The sequence below is a fragment of the Endocarpon pusillum genome (assembly GCF_000464535.1).
Source record: "Endocarpon pusillum Z07020 unplaced genomic scaffold C660493, whole genome shotgun sequence".
In the NCBI taxonomy this organism is placed as follows: Eukaryota; Fungi; Ascomycota; class Eurotiomycetes; order Verrucariales; family Verrucariaceae; genus Endocarpon; species Endocarpon pusillum.
Window position 1 is genome coordinate 34,669 of NW_006913438.1, and position 13,558 is coordinate 48,226.

The 13,558-nt window shown below is 51.7% G+C and overlaps 5 protein-coding genes across 5 annotated transcripts; 2 read left to right on the plus strand and 3 right to left on the minus strand.

Annotated features, from left to right (window-relative positions):
• Nucleotides 1–856: 856 nt before the first annotated feature.
• EPUS_08460 (uncharacterized protein) lies at nt 857–1,843 on the plus strand (the record flags this gene model as incomplete). Its single annotated transcript, XM_007787319.1, has 4 exons — nt 857–1,034; nt 1,086–1,174; nt 1,240–1,639; nt 1,713–1,843. 4 exons carry the CDS (start codon nt 857–859, stop codon nt 1,841–1,843), a joined length of 798 nt encoding a protein of 265 aa, XP_007785509.1.
• Nucleotides 1,844–4,231: 2,388 nt separating this feature from the next.
• Nucleotides 4,232–5,433, minus strand: EPUS_08461 (uncharacterized protein; the record flags this gene model as incomplete). Its single annotated transcript, XM_007787320.1, has 6 exons — nt 4,232–4,393; nt 4,445–4,834; nt 4,861–4,903; nt 4,957–4,991; nt 5,039–5,058; nt 5,388–5,433. 6 exons carry the CDS (start codon nt 5,431–5,433, stop codon nt 4,232–4,234), a joined length of 696 nt encoding a protein of 231 aa, XP_007785510.1.
• A 797-nt stretch (nt 5,434–6,230) lies between these two features.
• EPUS_08462 (uncharacterized protein) lies at nt 6,231–7,888 on the minus strand (the record flags this gene model as incomplete). Its single annotated transcript, XM_007787321.1, has 2 exons — nt 6,231–7,689; nt 7,734–7,888. The coding sequence occupies 2 exons, from the start codon at nt 7,886–7,888 to the stop codon at nt 6,231–6,233; spliced, it is 1,614 nt and encodes a 537-aa protein (XP_007785511.1).
• A 361-nt stretch (nt 7,889–8,249) lies between these two features.
• EPUS_08463 (uncharacterized protein) lies at nt 8,250–10,881 on the plus strand (the record flags this gene model as incomplete). The annotated part of the gene is made up of 3 exons (XM_007787322.1): nt 8,250–10,147; nt 10,177–10,588; nt 10,648–10,881. 3 exons carry the CDS (start codon nt 8,250–8,252, stop codon nt 10,879–10,881), a joined length of 2,544 nt encoding a protein of 847 aa, XP_007785512.1.
• A 303-nt stretch (nt 10,882–11,184) lies between these two features.
• Nucleotides 11,185–12,774, minus strand: EPUS_08464 (uncharacterized protein; the record flags this gene model as incomplete). Its single annotated transcript, XM_007787323.1, has 1 exon — nt 11,185–12,774. One exon carries the CDS (start codon nt 12,772–12,774, stop codon nt 11,185–11,187), a length of 1,590 nt encoding a protein of 529 aa, XP_007785513.1.
• Between the last annotated feature and the right edge of the window lie 784 nt (nt 12,775–13,558).

Sequence of the window (13,558 nt, forward strand, 5' to 3'; positions counted from 1 at the left end):
CTCTCTACCCCCCTAGCTGTCGATCAACTTGCTTCTCTACGTACTCTGCACAGCAGGTTGACAAAAAGTAATGGGATTTTGCCCTAGAAGGTATAATGTGTCGACGGGGTTATTTGACTGAATCGGATGCCTAGATTCTCTCCGTTGGAGCTGAACTTGTGCTCTCCTTGTTAGAGCTATGTCGCACAAATTCTTGGGGTTATTTCTTCAAAGATGCCTCATAGACGGCCCCAGGGCGCTCAAGAGGTTCTTTATCCTATTTGATGTGCTCTTACGTATGTCTCTTCGATCTTTTTGTGGATGAGAAGTATGCAAATTGAGTGGTGTATTAGACATGTAATTAATACTAAAACACCCAGAAATTTGGTGAAAAAAAACACGAGATGCTGTATCTTACATCACCGTCAAATCTAGCATTTCATTACTTCTTGGCGGACACCTCGTACTACACAGGGTGTATTATAGGCCGAAGCTGAAGAAGCAGACTGGCTAAATGTCGGCTAATGGCTCGCCGGATCTTGCTCCCGCATCCATCCATAGCATACTACGTAGAACTATCCCAACCAGACCTCGTTGTCAAAGAGACCCTCGGGCATGATACATGAATCACGCCTCGAAATAACTCTACCAAGTCGGTCTGACTATGTACAAATCCAATGATACGCTGCTGCTGCTGCTGTGCAACTATCTCATGCAAGACGATGAAATCGATGAGGTCACCTACTCTTTACGTCAGCATTTAACCTTTTCGTTTGTTTGAGTTGAGGCATGCACGAGTTGAGTATATCTCGTCACTCCGGATTCTTCGATTAGTACACTTCTTCTTCCCACCAGACCTGAGAGAGTGGAGAGAAATATGGCACCCGGCCGCATCTTGGATGCGAGCCCTCCAAAACTGTTGAATAGAGACGAGCGTGATACAGTCGACGATGAGTCTGAATACGGATTTACCCGCACTATATCTGAAGTCCTAGTCACCCAGCAACGGCTGCCATTCGTTCCCGATGCTACCAAAACGCGCCTTGAGCATGCAGGTCAGTAGCAGAAACTGGAATCCTGATCACGATTGCAACTCACCCGTCCAGGCACCGCACGCGCGAACGTTGCTGCCTCAGCAGAGCATCCCGATGGGACAAAAGAAGACGATTGGGCAGCACGCCATCAGCACCAAACAGTTCGTGGCTCAGTTCCCCTTGTCGAGCCGACCACCCAGGTTCTCACCCTGACCTATCAATCCAGGTCCTGCAACAACACGTCGATTTCTTTGATCCCGACCGTGACGGCGTGATCTGGCCACTCGACACGCTGATCGGCCTCCACAAACTCGGCTTCAACTGGGTCCTCTCGACCATCGCCGCCATCGTCATCCACGCTCAATTCTCCTACCCCACCCAGCCCACCTACCTCCCCGACCCGCTCTTCCGCATCTACAGCGCCAACATCCACAAAACCAAACACGGCAGCGATACCGATACCTACGACAACGAAGGCCGCTTCATCCCGCAGAAATTCGAGGATATATTCGCCAAGTATGCGCAGCCCGGCAAGGATACGCTGTCGTTTTGGGACTTGTGGAATGCCTTGAAGGGGCAGAGGTTGCATGGCGATCCGTTTGGGTGGGCGAATGCCTTTGCTGAATGTATGGCACCTTCACCCTTGGAGCGCGAATCTTCTATTTTGGTGTCTGAGGTAGCTGACTTGTGGTGTTATAGGGGGAGCTACGTATCTGATGCTCTGGCCGGAAGATGGAGAGATGAAGAAGGAGGATCTCAGACGCGTCTACGATGGGAGTCTCTTCTACACTATTGCGGAAAGGAGGGCGGCGAAGCAGAAAAACCACTAATACCTACTGGCGTTTGGTACGGTCACAGGTAAGGTAACCGTTCTGACTCGAGAAGACAAAAAGCGCTAAGGACGCACATGATGGGAATCGAAGCGCCCTATATTCATAATAATTAAATTGAGATTGAACTTCCTTGTCCCATCTCACGGCAGAGGGAAGGGATACACGAGAAGAATAGGTGAAAATGAATCTGTACTCGCCACAATGCCTCCGTGTGAGGGATAAAACAGAATCGAAGAGCACTCCAAACCTCCACCCATTTTCTTTTCAGTGCATAGCGAAGAAGAAACTCCAGAAAGCGACACGCAGTGAACAAAGCCAGAAAAACCGCCAGTCCCTACCCCCGTTTTCGTCAGTCACGGTGTGTCCATCAAATCAAATGCTTGGCAAATCAAATCAAACCAGTGCTTTCGTCAAAGATTAATTAAAATGAAGTCTTGACAGAAAAGTCTCTTATTTTGAGATACTAAATCAAGAATATTTTTAATAGAATAATAGTCTTGGCGGACACTTGATCTGGCAAGAATCCGTGGTAAATCCTAGTAATATATTGCTTACTAAGATTTGACTCGACTTGAAAAATCAGTCAAACAAGGCAAATCGGGGCCCCGGTTTGCTTTGTTTGAATTGATGGATAAAAGTACCCTGGTTTCGCCTCGTGCTGGTCTGGGAGGTTTAGGGGATTTTGTTCATCTGTGAGGATGGTGTGAGGTCCCGGAGGAGGAAGGGTGATTGGATGTAGGTTAGCAGTTGTTTGGAAAGGCGCACGATCTGCGTTCCCAGGGCGAGTGAGCGAGGGAATTCAGCGATTGGGGTTAGAAGGGGAGAGACAATCGGTTGGGAATTGGAGCTGGAGCTGGAGTTGGAATTTATCTTTGGCCAGGCAGGACTTGACTTGGTTTACTAACTTAATTCCAGATGGCCAGATCTTGTTGGTGGGTTTCGGATGTCAAGAGAGCAAAACTCGCGTTCATGTTTGCTTTGCCTCCTCCTTCCCTTGTGCATGCTGAAATGTCGTCTCTGTAACCCGAGAGAGAACATCCAGACCAAAATCCGCTCCTCCACCACCAACAAGACCACCCTGGGCGCCCAACCCAGCAGACCCAGAATCCAACGTACTGGTAAACCCACGGGATAAGTTTATACGGCACCTTCCTCTTAACCTCCTCCCGCTGCGCCCCATACCTCTTCGCACAATACTCCTCCATCACCGGCACGGCACGGGACCCGAAATCCCACAAGTGAAACGCTGGTGATCAGATATGAGACTGGACATATTCAGCCCTCTTCAGTATTGAATGGTGGTGATCGCTAATGCTTCTACCCTGGGACGGAGGGAAAGTGCTGCGTTAATTATATATTGTTTATATATACGAAGCAGAGAGGGCGGATGCTTGAGAATCCCGCCCGCAGGGTTGCTAATCCAGGCATGCAACGGTCAATTAATCCCTCTGATCTCCGGCTCTAAGTGCTAGTATTTGTACTAACTAGTTAGTACCTGTACTAGTACTCGTAGTTAGTGGACTGGGACTGGTGGAGCCCGGCGGACCATTCCGCCCGACCTGAAGCGGGCGGAAGCACACTACGTAATTGATGACTGCTAATTCAAGTTGTAGTAGTCGTACTTGGTCCGGTACTGCCTCACCAGGATCGACATCGGCTCAATCCTCTACTGGAGTATACGGGGCACGGAGACTTGAGCATTGCTGTCCCCATCAAGCGGTGGGACTAAGTTACTGGACACACAGAGGCCTTGCCCTTCCACTGACGCTATGATCGGAAGCAGAGCTGTAACGACTTGAGACGACTGGACGACATATAAACTATTGAAGCTAGTGTACGAGTCAAGCTCAGCCTCTCCACGATGACAAGCTAGAAGCAATGAGCGCCAGTGCAGCGATAGATGTTCCAGCCAATCCAATGTACTGTGTATCTCATCAAAGCGCCTGCTTGAGACACAACAGCTTCACAATCTTCTGGACTACTAATATACACCTCTTCGGCAGCAGACTCACAGAATTCAGCATTCACAATCCAACAGACAGCATGACTGGTGTCAGCTGTCCGCCTCTCTCATATTCATCATCATAAGGGGCAAAAGAAGCAATCTGGTCGACTCATTCTCGAGCCGTCTGGTCAAGATGACTGGACCTCGACAACCATCCCAGGAGGAACAACATCATGGTTTCTTATTAGGAGTCGTTCCTCTCTTCGACTTGTTTCAGATCCATATCCCATCCCAACTTGTCCGTCACTTCGGTACCAAGGTCAAGAAAAGGCCTATTTTCGGCAATAGAGTCATCTTAAAGCCATATCATCAGCTCGCAATGGAGAAGCATGCATGGCTTGTTCCAGCTGCAAATGCCATGTGCGAATGATCCAAGCTGATCATTCAAGGAAAGTGGGTATCGAGTTTATGCCAATCATCGTAATATGGGGTTTAGTTGGGGCAAGACGCCTGGACGTGGCCGGGCTGCTTGCACTTGTAGCAGACGCGCTCGCTCGAGGGTTCAGACGGGCAGTCGCGGGAGAGATGACCAACTTCGCCACCTAAAGCATTGTCAGTGTTCATTTTGAATCTCGCCGAGGAGAGCCACTCACAGTTGTAGCACTTCTGGCCTTGGGTACAATCACGTGACATGTGTCCAAATCCACCACAGGTGTAGCAAGTTTGACCACCACCGCCTCCTCGACCACCGCCATAACCGCCGCCGTAGCCTCCGCCATAGCCACCCCCACCGCGACCACCCTGGTAACCTCCTCCACCTTCGTTGCAGTTGCGAGCGATGTGTCCAACTTTACCACATTTGTAGCATTCTTGTCCTCCGCCACCGCCAGAGTATCCGCCGCCGCCGCCACCCCCGGAACCCCAGCCACCACCATTAGACTCTTGGTTTGGGCATTCGCGGGAGACGTGACCTTCTTGGCCGCATCGGTAGCAGGACTTGGGTTTTGCCGCTTGGGTACATTCGCGGGAGACGTGGCCCTCACCTATTGATCACGTGAGCTTGTCTTACAGGAAACGCAGCAAGTCGGAAGAGCTCACCACCACAGTTGTAGCTGAAGAATGTCAGCTTAGCTGCGAATCTTATGACCCAGGATCGTAAACTTACCACTTCGGGTTTCCTTTGGTGGGACAATCACGGGCCTTGTATGGTTAATGCTTTGACCTGATCAGGTTCCATTGAATGTTACCTGATGCTCCAGCGAGTTGCCTGTTCGACAAGTAAGTAACGTAGTTCAGTCAACAACCTTATAGAAGTATTGGGCCACAACGAATAGCTCTTCAACAAGCAGACACCCGCTCAGAAGCCTCGAGCTTGGCTGAAAGCGAAGTGAAGGGCGGATCATTGAAGATCGGCGCGACCATTCGCTCTAGTGACAACCATAATGCTGCTAGACAAGTGCCGCGAAGCACAAGGTATCCACAAGCTCAAAGATGTCCCAGCCACGGTTCCATCGGTAGCTCGCTCCAGTCCATGGTAGGGCCCAGGAGAATTGATGTGCGGACTGGAGTCAAGAATGTGAGAAGAGCTGAACTTACAGTTGAAGCAGCCGCGAGACTGGCCGCCTCCACCTTGGTAGTCCATGATGGGAGTGTCAACCTTTAAGGACTGAAGTTCCTGCTCTGTAAAGGGTTGCTCAGTCAGTGCCCAAACTGAATTGAGTGAAGGTCCTGGGGTTGATAATTGCATAATGCAGGACGAAACATACCGAGAAGGGAAGATAGGTTGGGTGAATTGGATATCGACCAACGCGCTTTCGTGAAGATAGTCTCTGAACTTGCGAAGAGCACCTTTTCTGGTGAGCTGGAGAAAGGAGAAGTTTCGAAGCAGGGAGCAGTGTGTACGAGGAAAAGAGAGGGGTGCGGGTGACGCTGGTTTTTCGGATGCGCTAGTCGAGATTTTGGGTGTGGAGCAAAAATTGATTTGCGAGTTGTGCGTTCCTCGGGTGTCCAAGCTTCGGCCTCATAGGCGGGCCGATGCCTGCAAGCACGCCTAAAGCACACCTACAGCACACCTAAAGCACACCTAAAGCACACCTAAATGTCCGGCCAGAAAAGTTCCTACTACCTACATAACCACCGGAAGATTAAACCCGGCACTCTGGCAAATCAGCAGCACGTAGTAAACAGAAAGTCTGAAATTGCCGGCATTGTTGGCGCTGTCACACCGCAACAGTGGCGGTTCTACCAGGCCCCACTGCAGGCCCAGTAATTCCCAGTGCCGTTTCCAGCATGCAGGGTCTGGCAAGATGATATCACCGGCTGCAGCGTACGTGCTAATTGATGAATGGCCAGCTGCAGCACTTGCCGTCGCCCGCCTGCTACGTATGCACATGGCTCTGTCATATTGCCTCGTCTTGAGTCTATATCTCTATGTAGCTCTCAGGTAAAATCGTAACATGACAATATTTGCCGTCTCCACCGTTCTCCCAAAACCACGACCTGCTCCTCATCGAACCCTATCCACTTTCTCCAGGTTGCCTGTTCCACTTCCATCTCACCACAGGCTAAGCTAAGCCCATCCCCTCGGCGTCGGATGGCATCAGCGATGATTCCCAGATCTGGATTCTCCGGCTGTATACAAACGCTGGTTCTTTGCTGAAATGACGACGATAGTAAATCTTCCAGCTCCCACACTCGAATTTCGTCCCCCTGTCGGCTTACGGAAACCGCTTTTCCTCGATCACCCACCCGCACTCCAGATACGGAAGATGTATGGCCCCAAAGTCTTCGACCAGGGGCGATCTCAAGCTTGTCCGCATTCGACGTGACCAAGTATGTCATCAAGGTGTTGTCAGGTAGGGAAGCTAAAAGGTAAGGATGAGAATACGACAACGCTGTGGGACGTGCCATCGATTCAGGATGGAGTACAAATGGCTGCGAGGCAGCCGCTCTGGCCGAGACTGTGGTATCTTGGTCCTGGATCGAATGAAAAGCGGTGATCTCCTCTTCACTGGAAGACGTGAGTCGTGAGTCCAGTGTTTCGCCGTCCTTGGTCATTCGAAGCTCTTGCAGTCCAACAGACCAACCTGAGGTCAGTCGAGTAAGTGCATATGCAATAGTGGCGACCAGGCCACCAGAACTGGGTCGGATTGAAAGTGATATGGGTGCGAACACACAGCTGGATTGCAGTGATGCAAGGAGGTGAGGATCCAATAAATGTTTGCATATATGGTCCTTGGACGGAAATCGATACAGAGACAATATTTTCTTGTCAGAAATAGTCAATATGTATGGATAGAACATTGCGATGCCGGATATTGCACCATTGCTTGATGGTGCGTGAGCGTATCGTGAGTAGAATTCTCCCCCATTAAGCCGGTAAATTTTGAAAGATCCATCAACGAATCCGACACAGACATCAGTGTTCGTGGAGGATTCGGTGTCGATGCTTAGGCATGTCGGACGGCATTCGGGCCATCCTGTCTTCGTATCGACGCCGAAAGGCAGGCTAGCGATCAACAACGGATTCTTTTTGGTAGTCCAGGCTCGTAAGCCGCTCTTCGCATCCGCCGTGAAGGTAACGCCTCGATAGATTCTGACAAATACAGAGGGCGCCGGAGGCACAGCCACTTCAACTTCGCGAACCTTGCAGTGTCCTCTCCACCAATTGTCCCTGAGACGATATTGCCATTTCCAATCTGTACGGCGGCCCTCCTGTATGAGATGCCTATCGTTCAGCCATTTCGCAAGCTTGGAAGAGTATCGAAATGCTTCCGAAGAAGCGATCGTGTCTTTCAAGCCTGGTATGCGTAATGCCCGTGGTCTGACCCATCGCGCATAATACTTCTCCTTCCAAAGTTCGGAATCGCCAGCGAGTCGCTGAAGACGATGACAAAGCCTGATGTAATCAGTGAAATCATTAAGAAGGACCGAAGCACCTACCGCTGGCACGTCGCTAGGTCTGAAATGGGAAGGTATGTCAGTATCTTCAAAATGACTTCGTCACTCAAGAGGGAAATATCATAGTCGAAGCGTAAACGAGGCTTCTTGGCCGGCTGAGCAGGGCGTTCTTCCTCAAGCCGCCTCCTCTTTGGCATCTTGTTACAGATGAACACAAGTACAGCTGGCGAATGCCAGAAATTCAAGATGAAGTACAACGCCTCTGCAACTTGAAGTCATGTTCATGATTGCCAAGATATGTCGGCCTTGGCCTTAACATTAGCAAGCTTAAAGCGGCGGGGAGGCGTTTATTCCCATATAGCGGCACACTGAGCCGTCCATTAAACATCGTCCCATTGGCTGTTATCGATAGGCCAAAATAGGACTAGTGTAGATCGCGTTGACACGAACTCAATACTACTACGATTATGATGATACTACAAAATGGAACAATTTTGACAGCGATGGAAACTGATCAACCGTGGTGAGCTGAGAGGGCAGGGCTAGGCACTCGCATCAATGGAGACTGTTCAGAGGCAGAAAGAGCTGGTCAACGGAAGTATTGCAATCCTTTTCCAGGTGTGGGAAGAGCAGTTGCGAGACAAGACCAAGGAATGCGATCTGTTGAGACAGGAGGTGCAGACATTGCAGCGTGCCATTAGCACCAAGGATGTGGAGAGTGCTCGCTTGGAGGAAGAAAATACTCTTCTAAAGGAAGAAGCCACAACATTACGAGTCACATCTGGGTTCGTTGACTCGACAAGGCTGGAAGCTTTGATTGAGAAACATAACGATCTATACAAAGAGCATGAGCGCTTAAAAGTGACGGCGGCGGCAAACCAGCATGATCTTATCAAGCAGCTGAGAAAGGAACGAGAGAAATTGAGAAGCTGGAATAACTTCTCTAGTCCAGGTCCAGGCTCACCACAATTGGCCGCGACGAGGACGTTCGACACATCGCTGAACCGGCTCCATGCAAAAGACAGGTCAAATGCTCGAGGAAACCGTTCGGAGAGTAGAGATCACGCTGGTGGCCTGGCTCATGCTCAAGGGAATGTGTCGCTGCAGCAGATCGGCCCTGTTCCCGCCGAATCAGAGCTCCCACCAAACGGATCCGAAGAAAGAAGGAGCTTGGATAAGTTAGCTGAGGCCGACAGCAGCATCACGTGGAAGGGCTCTCAAGCCTCAAGTGAGTCACAATTGACGAAGCAGCCGCCAGACGCCACCGATTTTGAATCATCATTTGTTGACGCACATCTCCGAAATGAGCCACGCATTCTATCACCGGAGCTTCCATCCATACAGAGGAAACATCAGCGAGGCTTTCATTCTGATAGAGATTCGTCCACAGGCATAGAGAGAGCCCCAAGTCGAGGCTCGCTACCTCAAATCCAACGGTCAGATTCAACTGCCCCTCCTTCGGAAGGACCAGCGACTGGTGCGATAGAACAGGCTCCAGCAGATGATGTTCCGTCTTCCGACACTCCTGAGTTCTTGGGAGCTCGCTCGGTCAAGAAAAGAGCGGCAAGGGATGTCGCTTCCCATGGGGATATACCGGCTGGCAATGCCAACGAACCTGTCACCATTAAGAGTGATCCAGACACGAGCTTTGTAATGGATAAACCTCCGCAGTTCACGAGGCAGGAATCCTCTATTCACGAAAGCTTGGACCCTTCGGCGTCAAGGGTTGAAGCAAGATCACCGAGGAAGCATCGGCCACGACCACTCCTGACAACAGCGCCGCTCGAAGAGAATGTGCCGCAGAATCGTGCTGACTTAGAGACCATGGCTTCGCAGCGAGCAGCAAGCGAGCCTACGTCATTCAAGGAGCCAATATCATTGGTGGACCAACCAAACAACAGCCGTGCAGCAGTGAACATCAATGCAAGGCAAGCCACGCCACTCAGACGGATCGATGGCAATATACGAAGGGGACTGAAAAAGGCGGATTTGTCATCTGATTTGAAGTCCAGGAAAAGAAAACATGAGGACAGCCGAGGCGTCGAGGCTATTCCCACCATCGCTGAGGACGGTGAAGAATTCACCACAAAGACTCGAAGAACGTCTACGAATCGCGGTTGTAGCCCCCGTCTAGTAGGTCCCGGGGTGCATCGACGACTCGACAGTCTCCTGACGAGGCCACCGGCATCCAGGGAGTGTTTGCCACAGATATCGAGGAAGACCACTGAGGAGATGGATAGAAGTCTATCTCTTGCAACTCTGAACAAAACATTAGGCCGCGAAACGCCCTTCAACGAATTACTCCGATCAGAAGAAAAAGATTGGGAATGGTGGGACGAGGCGCAAGAGCTGCTTACCAAGCACAAGGGCAGAGCCCCAGAAACGTCCGCCGTTCACCCAAGATGGCACCATTACAAACAACAAGATCGCATCATCGACAACGCCAGCACACCTAAGTCAGGAGCAACCGGCCCAAGATCCGCAGCGACAGCGCCCAAGAGCACACCCGCACCCCACATCACACCTGGAGCTCCATCTCCAGCCCCGCGCTCTCCTCTGCTCACGAGACTACAAATCCTACTCCTTCCCACCCACCCTACCGCACCCTCCCGCCCTCCTCCCTCAACCCAACCCACTTCAAACTCAACCCGGCCGCAAACCACAACCTCAGCTACGCCTACACCTCGGTCGTGCGCAACCAATCCGAACGCAAACGCCTGCCCGGCTGCACGCGACCCGAATGCTGCGGCCGTCAATTCGCCGCGCTGGCCCAAACCCTGCCTCCCACCACCACCACCACCACAACAACGAACCGATCCCCCACCCCAACCCTCACGGCAGAAGACGAAGCGGCGCTAAAGTCCTACCTCGGAGCCGCCCGCTACGAAGGCCTAGATGTCGCCGAGCGCGCGTCCCATCTCCTCGAAGCGCGCACGGCCCATCTGCGGTGCATCAGCGCGCCCCCAGTCCGCCCGGGTTCTGGAATGTGGATTTCCCTGCGACGCAGGAGAGGGAGGAGGATCGGATGGAGGCGGAGAGGAGGGAGCGGGAGGAGGTCAAGGCGCGGTGGAGGGAGGCGATGAAGAATCCCGATCCGCGCGTCAAGGGGAAGGGGGATGGGAGTGGGAGTGAGAGTGGGAGTGGGATTGGGAAGGGAGAGATGGGGTTGTGGATGTTCGCTGATGAATGAACTGAACTGGTGTTCATCGCGATGGGCGTGTGTAGTAGAAGGTAAAGAGAGCACCGATAGCATACTAACCAGTCAATACAGGGTATTGCATTGAAAACCTTGCTATGTTCATACATACTTTGAGCTGTCTCTTTATGGCATAAGCGGCATATCTTGGAGCGCATCCTCCCTCCCATCCCTCTCCTTGCCCGCAGCTACGTGAACGACGACGAGCTCAACCATAAGCAACATCCCTCCCCCCGGAGCGTACTCCCCAGCCTTGAAACGCCAAAAGACACGCCCAACCAACCCTCCGTCTCCCGCTCAAGAATCAAAGATCGGCGCAAAGGTCGGCACACCCCTCGACTCCAAGCCATACACCAACTTCTCCGTGACTTTCTGATTCGAGATGACAAAGACGGCCTCGGCGTTCGATTCTCTGTACAGACCGTACGCCAGCCTGAGGAGGTCGGGCCGATTGCTGGGATGCATGGCCTTGGTGTCGAAGATGAGCGCAGCGGGATCGGCGACGAAGACCTCGTCGATGATGGTTTTGGCGTAGGTGCGGATCGGGTCTCGCGCGGACCAGAGGACACGGCAGGGGAGATCGCGCGCGGTGAGCAGCGACAGGACCGGACCGATGCCGGAGCCGGTGGCGACGACGACGATTTTCTGGAAGATGGTGGCGATGTGCAGCACGCCGCGGACGGGGATGCCGCGGACCCAGAGTTGGGCGGGCGGGTTTTGGATCATGCGTTTGGTCCAGTCGCCGGCGTTGGACACGATGACCGAGTAGCCGGTGCCGTTGTGCTCGGGAATGCCTGCGAACGAGTGCCACTCCCACAATGGTCGGTCTGTGACGCGGGATGCTGAGCATAGTTCCACGTTCGTGTGTTGGAAATGCCATCTCGATGCGTGGTTGGAAAGATGTTCGACGCGGATAGGGACTTTGCGCAAGCGAAGCCATGGGAGAATCAGAGAGACCGTGACGATGATGAGTAGATAGAGGGCCGGGCTCTGAAGTAGAGCTGCTCCGAGCGGCCGAGGAGGTTCTCTTGCCATTTCGAGCACGTCCGTAAGCACGAAGAGGTCGACCCAGAAGAGGAACACCGTCAACCATCCTGCAAACCGATGGACAAATTCGAAGGTGTTGTGACTTCGTCGCCTTAGACTAGGGTGGGCGAAGACGACAATGCAGATGAGGAACACATCGATGACTATTGTAAACGCAACAAGCAGAGGAAATTGCTTCGTCGACAGACCAGGGATAGAATTGGTTCGCCAACGCCAAAGAAGCGCTGCGTTGAAGAAGGTGAACCATACCGTAGCAGCAATTCCTGCTCCGCTGTGCACTCCGCCCATATGGTAGATCTTGGCCAGGACTCTTCGGATTCGTAGTGGCGCTCTGCGAGGACATTTGGCTGCCAAAGCAAACAGCAGGTTGATAACCAGTTCTTGTCGCATTAGGACTGCAAGAGTTATATTGGCAGCCACTGCGGTAGCCATGTCTGGCAGCGGTATATTGAACAGATTGTGTTGTGCTGCTGATGTGACGATGAAGATAAGGTTGGGTACCAGCACCAGAAGACACAGTCGATGGTATATGTTCAACAATGTCCATCTTAGTGACCGAAGTACCGGAACATGCTTCTGTCGTGGCAACTCACACTCGATCTCCAGAGGCGTGGTGATGGATGTTGAGGCGTTTAACCCAGTGGCATAAACGGATTCGGGGAAGGTTGGAGGGCAACAAGAAGCACTGATGTTAGTTGGTGGAAGGGTCTCAAGCTCCTCTGCATTGGCTGTGGTCTGGCTTGCAAGAGACTGTGCTTCGACGTCCCAGTTTGCCACCTCCTTGTTGCTCATCGGCGCAGAAGAATGACCCTGCTCCTGGCTGGAATCTGGTTTGCGCATGTGCACTGTTGATTGTGTAGAAGAGGTTGTTGTTACTATATGATTGCGAGTCAGTATATACAACAGCAAAGCAGTTGAAAAAGTTTGTAGATAGTTCCACGACTTTGAAACTGGGCGCAGATATTCAAGTGAGCTTCAGAAGCTCATCCTTGGTAGTCATATCCGTCCACTATAGTGGTACAGCAGGTTGCCAAAGGCTGATCACGGCTAGGCACGCTGCGCACAGTTGCCTCTTTGCTCAAGTGACATTGGACTGTGAATAGGAAGGCTGTCATGATATAGCTCATAAGAGCACAAGACCATCCTCGGCCATAATAGTCGTTCTTTTCCACCTGTCCAGTCAAGCTGGTACACCGAAGTGATGAGGGATAAGCTTTCCCAAGAAGTTGTTGGGAAAGATAGACATGAAAAGAAAGCTATGCTCACCTGCCATTTTTGCTGTCTGAAGGTTGCTGGTCATTCCTTACAGCTGTGCGCACACACTGTATGAGGTGGAGTCTGAGCTTCAGCAAGGGCGCATTCCACAGCTCCCAGGTTGTTCGGGGATATCAGACTACGGGAGATGAGCGCGTCCCTTGCTTGAAGTAGCTGCACAGAGAAACAGAAATACACACGATGCAATCTTGCAAGTGTTGAAATTGCAGTAGTGTAAACTGCACAAGCAGAAATCTTGCACAAGTTGACACGAGCCAGTAGGGAGAAGATATTATTTCATTGTGGATCGCCGCCACAGCGGCTGCATCAAGTGGCATGTACTTAGTGTTTTGTTGTATAAACGAAGCAC